Source organism: Chrysochloris asiatica, unplaced genomic scaffold, assembly GCF_000296735.1.
Source record: "Chrysochloris asiatica unplaced genomic scaffold, ChrAsi1.0 scaffold00026, whole genome shotgun sequence".
NCBI classification, from domain to species: Eukaryota; Metazoa; Chordata; class Mammalia; order Afrosoricida; family Chrysochloridae; genus Chrysochloris; species Chrysochloris asiatica.
Window position 1 is genome coordinate 15588034 of NW_006408544.1, and position 12445 is coordinate 15600478.

Genomic DNA, 12445 nt, shown 5'->3' on the forward strand with positions numbered 1-12445 from the left:
TATAATGGGTCAACCTAAGGCATTACTCTGTATATAGTGGAGTCAATCTATGCAAAAAGTTTTCTTTGTCCCTAAAAAACCAACTAAACAACTTTTATTAAAAGGCAATGCAAACATGCACTTTAAACTAGCCAATCTGCACCATTCTGCAAGAAGTAGGATATTCTTTCCCTTCACTTCTCTTAACCATTCAAATTGGGGAAAAATACTGCAAACTTTAGGAACCCCACTGGCTATCATCAGAATAACCACAGAACAAGGGCAGCGCAGGGATGAAACTATTTCTCTATACTCCACAAGGCAGAAGCTTGGGTGCTCTAGCTTTACAAGTAGCACAGACAGGCAAAGGATCACAGTAAGTGCACACCAGAACAGGGGTCTAGGTGAAGTCAGTCTCACTGGGTTACTGCTTCTACAGGGGGAAGGGGACAGGCGACAAATCTGAAATGGAGTGAAACACACACACACAAAACCCAACAAAACAAAAAAAAGCAAACTTTTGTCACATTTACAGGAATCTCAAATCTTTTGTATCCCCATGCTCATAGGTAGTTTTGATACACATTACAAATAACTTTAGTATTCAGGATGAAGAGTATTGTTGCCAAAGGATGTGAGAATTCTTCATGCTTCTGAGATCTCAGATTTGCTGAGTGCAATAGCCAGTTCTAAGTCCTCCTGCTCTTGCTGATTCAGTCGGGCAAGCCTCTGTTCTTCTTCTCTCTCACTTTCTCTCTTGGCCCATTCAATCATGTCTTCTTCAGAGGGATACTGCCATTTAAAAGACCGAATGAATGAATAAAGTAAGTAAAAAGAAACGAAGGAAAAGTAGTTTTTACAAAAGGGCATTCATTACGCATTTGTTTCCCCTGAAAGACTCTAGGAATAATCTTATTTGTTGCTTGTTATTTATTTTTTTTCCTGAGAAAAAGTTTCGGTTTAACTAGTTATTAGACTGTGGTTTTATTTTTAAATTACTGCATTCTACGGATAGAAAGTCTATAAAATCAAACACTAAGACATCAGTTTGAAAAAGTAAAAATGCTTAAGGTGGATTCGAGGATTTAAAAATAGGCTAGCCTTTCTGATCTAATGCAAAACATTTACTACTTCAATGTCAGTCCGTGCATGTCAAATCATTTTTAACTTAATCCCCTGACAATTCTCTACTTTATCCTAGTGCCCAATAGGAACAGAAAATTATAAAACAAAAATTTTGCTGATTTTTCAATACAGAAGAGTATAGGATAAGTAAACTAACCAAGATGTGGACCAAATAATTTCTTTAACCTTTGTAGGCTTTGAGAACTTTCTGACTCAGTCTAAAAACCTTAGTGTTGGTTCTGACTCAGGGAGACTATGTGTGTGCAGGACAGAAGTACTCCACAGGGTTTTCTAGGTGGTGACCTTTAGGAAGCAGATTGCCAGACCTATCTTCCAAGCAGCCTTTGAGTGGATTTAACCTTTCAGCTAATAGTTAAGTGCTTAACCATCTGCACCAACTAGGGACAATTAAACAAAACCATAACACTGTTAACTATTAGCTTGGAGAAATATTTCTACAAACCAAAATGGGAACCTCTGCAAAAAATTAAAATTCTACTTGATTTACAATTCCATCGTATGGAAATATTCCCTAAAAGGGTTAAATGAAAGAAACTGTTAAGGCTTTTTTAAACTGGTGGATTTTTTTCCCCATAGGGAACTAGAGGGTCTTTAAAAGTTACAAGCATAATACACTTATTCTTCACTTATTAACTATACCATTATCTGACATTTTACACTAATGACACTATTTTTCACATTACCAACACAAGTCTGAAAACACATGCCAAAGTATGATGTAAGAACAACACTGGCTGTGATGGTTAAGTTTAGGTGATAACTTGGCTGAGCCACAATTCTCAGTGGTTTGGCAGTTATGCAGTGATATAATGTAGCAGCTATACGTAATGATGTAATCACTTTCCATTTTGTGTACTGATATAACCATATCATATTCATTTTCTCATAACGTTGATAATCAAACTAGTCTTTGAAACATAACCATGTCAATAAGTGAGCTGTAGGTGTATTTAATGATTATTTCATAATGAAAAATAATGATTATGAACTACTTTATATGATAGCAAATTGTGATTTTAGATTATGAAATAAGTAAGACACCTCAGCCAATTTTAAGACTTACTCCAACCATATTTTAACTTATGGAATTAATACTTAAGATATTACTAATAAGAGGATTACCATCTCCTAAGAAGGCCAATTCTTGATTCTCTGTGTAAAATAATTAAAATGTCATCTAATGAAAGTTAAATCAGTATAATGCTGACATTTTTCTCATAATTACAAATATTGATTCCTCTTTCTCTCCTTCACATTCGGGAATAGTCACTGGAACTCACAGTATGGATTCACAAGCTGTGAAGCCCAGTCCAGTTCTGTCTGCTTTAAGTGTAAGCAAATTCTGTCTACCTTCTTTTTAACTAGCAATTGCTTCAAGGATAAAGGCACTGGTTGGGTGATCAAATACTACACTGAGGAGAGAGAAACATTAAGCAGAATGTAGCCAGGGTTATACTATAAAGAGCTCTGGTTACTCCGTCTATTATTTACAAAACAATCTTAAAGGTACAAGATGATAAGTAGAGGAAAGTTCCTTTGTGATGGAATAATCCATTGATTCTGACTCATAAGAGACTCTATGAGACAGAGTAGGACTGCCCCATAGGGTTTCCGAGGCTCTAAAATCTCTGCAGAAGCAGACTGTTTCATCTTTCTCTGATGGAGCAGCTGGTGAATTCAAACTGCCAACTTTTCTATTAGCAGCCAAGTACTTAACTACAGCAACACCAGAGGTCTGTTATGGATCAGCTAATGATAATGAAAGTCATTTTTCCTGATAAGAAATCTGGGAAAACGAAACTACGTTAGCTACCATAAGAATTTTATTTAAAAAAATTGTCTGAATAATGATGGCAAATATGCCATTACTTTATGCCCCTTCAGAATGATGCCTCCATGGTTGGTTGCCCCTGTCTGTGTCATTTCCACAGCAGCTTCCATCCCATTGTTTCCAATGGTCCGCCTATTCTAGTCAGCTCTGAGAGAATGCAGAGTAAATATGGATGGTTAGTGAATTATAGCTATGAGTCGGTTCCAATTCGATGGCACCTGACAACAACAACAAATTAATTAGATTGTTTAGATTGTGATAATTATATTTCATAAAACTGTCATCTACATTTAAAAAAAAACTACTACCTAAAACAAAAATTTTACTGTCTATTCAAAGAAATCCTAGGCCTTTCTTTTCATATGAGAGGGCTCAAAAAGTTCATGGAAAAAATTTCAGTATCTTTTCATTCCATTTTCCACCAACTTTTTAAAGCCCTTTTATGTAATAATTGCTGACACCAGAAATTATCAAAACTTTATGCACAAACACACATACACAGTTACAAAGACACAAGCTCATTACTGACATTATCCATCCAGGAGGCAGACAGTGACAGGACCCTCAAAAGGCCCACTACATCACCATCATCCATCACTATCTACAAAACAGTAACTCTCAAGATTGTATTTATACTGCCCTTCAAGACTAAATGAAGGGTTTGCAAAACAACTTGTATGTATCAAAAGAACTAGGACTACTAAAATTATCTGCGCAATGGAACAATGTTTAGAACCATCAAAACAGAATTAAATAGAGGTTTTGCTTGGGGGAAAAGTGGAAAATTTTCAATTTAAACGATGCAAATTTGGCAAACTCCAAAGTAATCTTTGAAAACTCTTTTAGATTATAAATGGAAAGACTTTCCCCCAAACAGCCCATTCACAGTACTTACAGCACTGAAGTTAGCAAAATTGCTTGGGTCAGCCTCTTTATTGGTAGTGGTAGTAGTAGAAGAAGTGAATGGATCGCAAAACATATCAGGATCTTTTTCTTTGGGGCTATCATTGCCTGGGAAAGGCTGAAATGGATCTTTCAGTTTAAAGGGATCAGAAGAATCCAATTTGTTGATAGGTCTTTTCCCTGGATCAAAATCATTATAATTAACTCAACCAGCAAATATGGCAAACATAAACATACAAGAACATGAACAAGGGGAGCATTAAATAATTGGAGGGTGCAGGAATGGGGATGAGTGCCTAAAACACATTATCACTATTGCCTTAAATGGCCACAGCAACAATCTGTTCTTAAGTTGGTCACACACAATCTATCTCTCAAAAATCAAAGTTTTATGTAACTAAACAAACACACACAAAAAAGCAAATAACAAAGGAGCGTGAGTGGGCCAGGAATTACATTTTTGTTCAGAGATGACATCCCTTGCCATCCCTGCCCAAAGCAGCATGTTCTCAAGAAGGAGAATAGGAGAAAAAAGGAAGAAAATGACAAAGAATAAAGGGAACAGTTTCTAGTGTTATAACCTCCTTTGCTAATTATTCAGTTCTCCACTAGTAGCAGTAAGGGCAAATGACCTTTGAAAAATGCCAACATTTTTCTCTGGATCTATATGTTAATACTTGAGAGCATGAAATTAAAATTATATTAGCAATTTTTGCCATCCACAGTATTAAGAGCAAAGAGAATGTTTTGAAGTCTTAGGGCCTAAACCTTAGTGGTTACTGCTAAACTAATCTGATCTGTCCTGTTTTGCTATGTGCTGTCGAGTCTGTTTTGACTCATAGCAACCCTGTATAGGTTTTCAAAGGTGGCTGGTGGGTTTGAATTGCTGACCTTTCAGTTAACAGTCTAGTGTGTATCCCACAGCGCTGTCCTGTTAGTCACTCATCAATTTATCACCATTTTCAAGTAAGTTCTATAATTTCAAGATCTTACATAGATTTAGTATTTCTTGAAGCAAAGATGTAAGAATTGATGTTAAAATATCTTCAAGTATACATTTTTCTTAAAATGAATTAAGCTGGTAGTAGTAATCATCACATTTTCTTTCTAACACTATAGAAGCTTACAAAAGATGCTCATATTGCAACAGATCCTTCAACAATTCTGCAAAGATAGGCAAAATTATTGTCGCCATCAAATAGTTGAGACAGCTAAGGATCAGATGTATGGAATTATACACTCCACTCAGGATTACAAAGCTAGTCAGAAGGGAGTGTTAGGAGCCAACATTCTGCCAGGACTAGGCCCCCAGGTCAGTGTCCCCTTCCTTCTGATCTTTCTACAATGGCATGCACTCACTTTGCTGATAATACACAGATTTAATCAGGGAATAAGTACATTATTTTACTTAGGATTTAAAACAATCATCTAACTAAATTGCATCATAAAAACTCAAATGACAAAATTATTACTTGTTTGGTTTTATTTTTAAATATGAGGGGGCTTCAAAGATTTTGTGGAAAAATTCCACTCTTTTAATTCCTTTTTTCCATGAGCTTTGTGGAAACCCCCTCATATATTCCAACAACTTCACTCTCTAACAATGTGTGATGTAGGCTAAAATTCCTTAAATGATAGAAATCATCTAAATCATTCACCTGATATTTCGATAATGAGCTTAACAGTTGAACATGTAATAATTTAAGTCAAAGAAAATAATGAAAAGGTAGGAATAACAATCTTTAACTACTGGAGCTGAAATTCCACCATAGAATGGAGTATGATTACCAACAATGTACCAGATGTGCACCACAACTACTATGGGGATTGTCTTTTTAGCCACATCACATGAGCTTTATTATCTTCATTGAAAAATAAAACGAAAATCTTTTCTTTTGTATAGAGCCCCCCCAAATTTTTTTTTTTCATTCAAAGTTCTTAAGAATTTGTTTCTGGGAAAACAGGCAATCACTATTATAACTTTACTTTTCTTTTTCTAATGATTGCCTCTCTAGAACAATTTAAGAAAAGCAAAAACAATGAGCTTTTGCCAGAATGACATTTCATGAGTTATACATGCTAGTCTAATGCCTGCAATTTGGTACTGGACTCAGAACACACAATAGCAATGGGCTTCTGTTTTTTGGTTTCCTTGCTTATGGCCCAACTCAGACTCATCAAAAACAGACATCTAGTTGATTGAGGAAAGATTACCAACTCTCATACCAGGTGGTGGTGGACAAGGTCTTGTTGGAGTTCCGATCTTTGGTGGCAGTGCTGGGGGCACAGCTTCAGTTTTGACTGATGTTTCCTCAAACACATTTTTTGTAGTGACCACATTGCTGACAGAATTTGATGTGGCAGAATTAAACGGATCCTCATTGTTGACCTTTGTTTGAAAAAAATATTTAAGAATGGTGATACATATGATACCAAGCAAACTATGATGGCCATGTAGCAGTGGGAAGAATGATGTTAATTAAGTATTATATATACAGCTTGAATTCTTTCCATTTTGAGAGCACTGACATTTTAATCTTTGCACGGAGGCACAAAAGGGAGGCATTCAAAAAAAATTCTAGATGAGTTGTTGTTGTTGTTAAATGCTGTCAAGTTGGTTGACTCATGGCGACCCTGTATAGGGTTTCTGAGGAGCAGCTGGTGGATTTGAACTGCCAACCTTCAGTTCTCAGTCCAGTGCTGATCCTACAGCACCATACCAATCATTACTGATCAAGAGCAACAGATGATATCAAAATTAGTCAACTCTAAAAGTTTGTCAAGCTTTTGGCAATATTAAATACAAACCCATCAAAAGTTCATTTTAAGGAATGAATGTCTTCCCTCGAATTAATATCTGAGCTATACAATAATCAAAGAAAAAAAAAATTCCACACTTCCCAATGCACTTTAACATAGGAAAGATTTAATATTAATATCAGAGAAAATGGCATCATGAAAAATGGTAAAGACAATTTGAAAATCCACTTTTCTTTTCCCCTTGTGGTATTTTTTTTATTATCTTCTAATTGAGTCTTTGTGATGATAAGCAATAAAATCACTGAGCAGCACGCACAGGCTTATTGCAGACAGGAAGAACTAGGAAGGAAGCTGAGAAGACGAAAATCTACTCCACAACCAAACTTGGGCGAGGACACCAAGGGAGAACAGATGCTAGAAGCTTTCAAGAAGCTTCAAAGAAGCAGCCTGCAGGGAGCAAGTGTAAGATAATGACAATGATGTTGATGTTCAGTGCCCTTGAGTAGGTTCCAACTCATAGTAACTTTGTATAATCTCCAAGGAATCACTGCTGGGTTTGAACTGGAGACCTTGCGATTTGCAGTCCAGTGCTTACCCTTTATTGCCACACTAGGGCCCAATCACTGACATTTATGGAGGGTGTATATGAAGGGGCTTCAAAAGTTTTTGAGAAAATCCACATTTTTAAGCAAACTGATGCCACAGAATGATAGTCTAATGTAGAAGAGTATTGAAAGACTAATTTTCCATAATGAATCAGACATAATGATTTATAATGTAATTAGACCACAGTTTCTCAACAGTGGCACTACTGACATAAAGTGTTGTCAGTAATTCTTCGCTGGGTGAGGATGTTGCTGTTCTGTACATTGTACAATGCTTAGCAGCATCCCTGAACTCTAGCTATTAGATGTGAATAGAAATCCCCACCTGGTGTGGAAACCACAAATGTTTCCAGACAATGCCAAATGTCCCCTTAAGGGGCAAAATCAGCCCTGGTTGAGAACCACTGATTGACATATACTGGATTCTCTTTTGATGTGAATGAATCCTAGAGCTACACTGGAGAAAAGGCAGCAACTTTAAGTGCTGGATCATGTGTATTAATTATTTTAATATTGACGCTAAAAGTCTCAGAACATATAACCAAGTAACCAATGCAGAGAGGATGGAGTGAATAACCATATTTTACTGATGTTTACTCAGCCAGTCAAGAGGGAAAACTAAATGTAGTTCCATTGAAGGAATAGTTTTAAAAGACAGATAACAATTAATATGAAGAAAAGCACTACAATTATTATGCAAACCTGTTAGTAGAAAATTAGAAACTACCTATACCATCACTATAATCTCTTCATGTATAGAAACATCTACTTTAACTACATTTATCTTTCATTTCTACCTGAAATCATATTTGCTGTAGCTAATGAAGTCACTTGAATTGTCTCTGTGAGGGTGCTGTAACTGATTAAAAGGATTATTTCTTTGGTGGAAATACAGCATATATTTTCTTCCCATTAATCATTGCAGATTACCTTTGATAATGTGCTGAAGTCAGCAAATCCATCTCCAAATGATTCATTTCCAAAAACAGAAGCAAAAGGGTCTATGGCTAAAATGAATAAAGAAAATCAATGCTAGAGGACAGAAATACATCAAATTTCACGTTCTTCTATGGTTGTTAACATTCAGACAGATGAAATATTTATATTTAATCATAAGTATTAATTTTTGAATTTATAACTAAAGTTCATAACTATAAGAGAGCATATTGATAATCCCACAAGATATATACCTTTGTATAAATCAACCAGTGAATGACTCAAGATCAAACACAAACTAATTCTAAGTAGTATTTAAGGCTTTAAGTTGTTAAGTGCTGTTGAGTCAGTTCCAAGTCATAGCAACCCTGTATAGGGTTTCCGAGGAGTAGTTGGTGAGTTTGAACCGCTGGCCTTACAGTTCAAACTGACCTTGCACTTCAGTGCACTATCCCATAGCACCACACCAGGATTTCCAAAGTTTTGGAATGTCTGTCAAATAATATGTTGTTGTTGTTAAGTGCCATTGAGTTGGTTCTGACTCATAGTGATCCTGTATAGGGTTTCTGAGGAGCAGCTGGTGAGTTTGAATCATTAATCTTGCAGTTAGTAATTCAGTGCTTATCCTACAGTTCCATACCAAGACTCCGTCAAATAATACAGTTCCTATGACTTTAAGCTATTTCTAATAGCTTAACACGGCACATAACAACAATAAAGACATCAAGTAAAAAAAACTTGTTGTTAAGTGTCGTTGAGTCACTTCTGACTCATAGTGATCCTGTATTGGGTTTCCTAGGAGTGGCTGGTAAGTTTGAACCGCTGACCTTGTGGTTCAAACTAACCTGAGGTCAAGTGCTTATCCTACAGGGCCACACCAGGACTTCATCATTAATTCCATATCTCACACTCATTCTTCAAAGCCCATTCCAAATGCTACCTCATCCTCAAGGCCTAGAATAATCCAAGAGTCTCTAATTCTCATAGCAAGAAGTGAAGTCTTTCTTCTCTGTGGCCTGACTGACTCTAGTTTGCACTGTGGCTATCTGTGACTTATGTGTCACTCGTATTAGAATGTAAAATCCTTGAAAACAGACAACAAGGCTTACTCACTGAATAAAGAACATACAACTAACACCTGCTGACTCTATACCAAATACAAGAAAACAAGATAGTCTCCACCATTGGAAGCTCCCAGTCTAATGAGAGACATATAAATGAATAATAATATAAAAGCCTGGTAAGCGGTATGAAAAAATAAAAGTCACTGTTCAGGAGAGTCAGGGAAAGATGACAATCCACTTGAGCTAGGTCTTTTGAAATAAGGAATGGGATTTGCCAGATAGAGGGTGGAAAGAGAGAATGAGGTATTCCAGGAATTAAGTACAAAAAGAGCATGGTGCATTTATGCGGGGTGGTTTCCATGGACCTGAAAAGAATACAAAGTACATAGAAACGAATGAGTAAAAACAAAGAAGGACTAAAACTACAGACTAAGGCCAGATAATTTTAAGGAATTTATATCTGTCATTCTTTAGCTCAAATAGCAGCAAACTCTTTTCTTTCAACAGAATCATTATACAATACCCTAGTATAGAGGAGGCAGGCCTTGATGGTAGCTAGGGTGGAGGTGCAGTGAAGTTCGCCGTCAGCAATAACACAGAATACCAGGCAAAGCAGATCCAGGGCAGAGCTCCAAAACTCGGAACCACATAGCTAGGAATATTTTTTAAAAAATTTAAAGGCTTAATAGCTAGTGGAACTTGAAGCTGAAGTAAGAAATCGCGTACTTTTGAATCTGCCGGACTCGAAGGCCCGGAGCTGACACCTTGGACAAGACTAAATGGCAAGACCAAGTGGGGCAGCAGAAATACCACAGCAAAACGCCATGGGAACCTTGGAGCAAAGGTGGACAATACACTTTGTCGGATTTGCTTTGTTCTGATTTTCTTTTTTTTTTTTTTTTGGTATCTGGTCATTGCCCCCCATCCCCCACTGTTTATGCACCTCCACTCTGATGACTAGAGGGAGGTGCCTGAGCAAGTGGGCACCCCCCACCTTCACCACTGGTGGGTTCTTCTGCCATGAATGTGCAGATACTCAGCCCAAGAGCAGGCCATGAATGTTTTTTGTTTTGTTTTTTAATACGGGAAAGGCCAGGACAGGGTTGTAGAGAGGGAAGAGAGTTTAAAAACAAAACAGGCAGAAAATTAAATTAAACCCTGAGGTATAGCATAACAACCAACAGTGACATCTTGAAATCTCTCAGGCAGCTTTGAAAGCAAAGAAGCTGAAGAGAGGACTTTAAAATCATACTCATTTTAGGCTACAGATTTTTTTTTTTCCTTCTCTCCCTTCTCTGTAATTACAGACTGCAGTATTCAGTCTAGTTTTGTTGTGTTGTTTTGGGTTTTGTTATTTTTTTTTTTTTGCTGGTGCTGTTTTGCTGTTTTATGCTTCCCCTCCTACCTTTGGGGGACTCTTTCTCTCCCTACATTACCCAAGAAGAGCCAGCAACTGCTGCCATATAGTCAAGTTACAATAACACTCTATAAAACACCAAAACCCAATACCAACTGCCATATACCAAGGAGGCAGACAACACCTATGAAAGTTATTCTGAGTTAATCAATAAGAAGAGCAAAAATGGAAGCCCACATCCTGATCACATCTACCTGGAAGCAATCAGACAGTATAAAAAATATAAAATAATACTCAATTAAGTATTAAGGCCACAGATAAACACTAAACATTTCTAAGAAGTAAAAGAATAAGACCATATCAGCACATGTCCAGAAACAAGATAAAAAGTCTGAGACAAATGACCTAGACGTAGACCTGGACTCCATTCTGGAAGGAGGGCAGGCCTTGGAAATGCCTGAGAAAGAATTCAGAAAAATGATTATAAAATGTTTCAAAAAACATTTACAATGGAGTTCAGAAAAATAAGGAAGAAGTCACGAAAGTGCTACAGGAACAATCAAATAAGATAGACACAGCTTTAGAAACAATTAAAAATTTACAGAAAGGGGTCCAAACGATCAATAATAGAATATCAGAAATAGACAATACTCTGAAAGGGCAAAGGAGTAGAATAGAAGAGATGGAAGGCAGAAACAGTGAGCTGGAACACAAATCTCTCAATAACACTAGACAGAAGAGCAAACAGAAAAAAGGATAATAAATCTGAAGAAGGTCTAAGATTCATGTTGGACAACATGAAGAAGAATAACTTAAGAATTATTGGCATTCCAGAGTAAGAAGACTCACACAAGTCCACAGAGGAAATAGTTGAAGAACTGCTGGAACAAAATTTCTCTAACATCCTGAAAAGTGAAAAGATAAACATTTAAGAAACTCAAACAACCCCAGGAAGGGCAGACACCAAAAGAAAATCACCAAGACACTATCAAAATCAAGCTCTCCAAAATCAAAGATAAGGAGACACTCCTGAAAGCAGCTACAGAAAACAGAAGTGTTACATACAAAGGAAAGCAAGTCAGATTAAGCTTGGCTCTCTCAGCAGAAACAATGTAAGCAAGAAGGCAATGGGAAGACACATATAAAACCCTGAAAGAAAAAAATTGCCAACCAAGAATCCTTTATCCAGCAAAGCTATCAATCAAATACGATGGTGTAATGAAACCATTCCAGGATAAACAAAAGCTAAAGGATTTTGACAAAGCCAACCATGCGCTACAAAAAAATCCTAAAGGGAGTTCTGTGGACTGAGAACCAACAGGAACAGACAACAACTAGAGATTAACATAAGTGGTAGCACCTCCCAGAATCAATTTGAGAGAGGAGCTGAGAACAGAAAAAAAATGTAAGAACAAACTCAGATAATCTGGGAGGTCAGTCTATGATCAAAACAATTTCAATGTAAAAGAAGGTAAATACGTAGGAACATAGATCCCAATGGTGAGAAGGTCACAGGTACATTATAGGATAAAATGTTGTTGTTAGGTACCATCAAGTCGGCACTGACTCATAGCGACCTTATGCACAGAAGAACGAAACAATGTCCGATCCTGGGCCAACTTCACTACTGTTGCCACACTTGAGTCCATCGATGCTGCCTCCTGGCCAATCCGTCTCGTTTGGGGGTATTTTCATGTTTTCCTCTGACTGCCCACCCTACCAAACATGATATCCTTCTCCAGCGACTGTTCCCTCCTGACAATATGTCCAAAGTATGAGAGACAAAGTTTGGCCATCTTGGCCTCTAAGGAACACTCTGGCTGTACTTTGACCAAAACAGATCTATTGGCTCTTTTGGCAGTCC

The 12445-nt window shown here is 37.0% G+C and overlaps 1 protein-coding gene across 1 annotated transcript in view; it reads right to left on the bottom strand.

Moving 5' to 3' along the window:
- Window positions 1–479: 479 nt before the first annotated feature.
- The window catches only part of EPS15 (epidermal growth factor receptor pathway substrate 15), a 207941-nt gene continuing 195975 nt past the window's right edge, over window positions 480–12445 (bottom strand). The window contains exons 22-25 of the mRNA XM_006839756.1: window positions 8155–8231; window positions 6086–6248; window positions 3852–4039; window positions 480–771 (exon numbers count right to left, since the gene is read on the bottom strand). Coding sequence (XP_006839819.1) covers window positions 625–771; window positions 3852–4039; window positions 6086–6248; window positions 8155–8231 — 575 coding nt within the window. The 3' untranslated portion in view covers window positions 480–624. The remainder of the gene's footprint in view (window positions 772–3851; window positions 4040–6085; window positions 6249–8154; window positions 8232–12445) is intronic.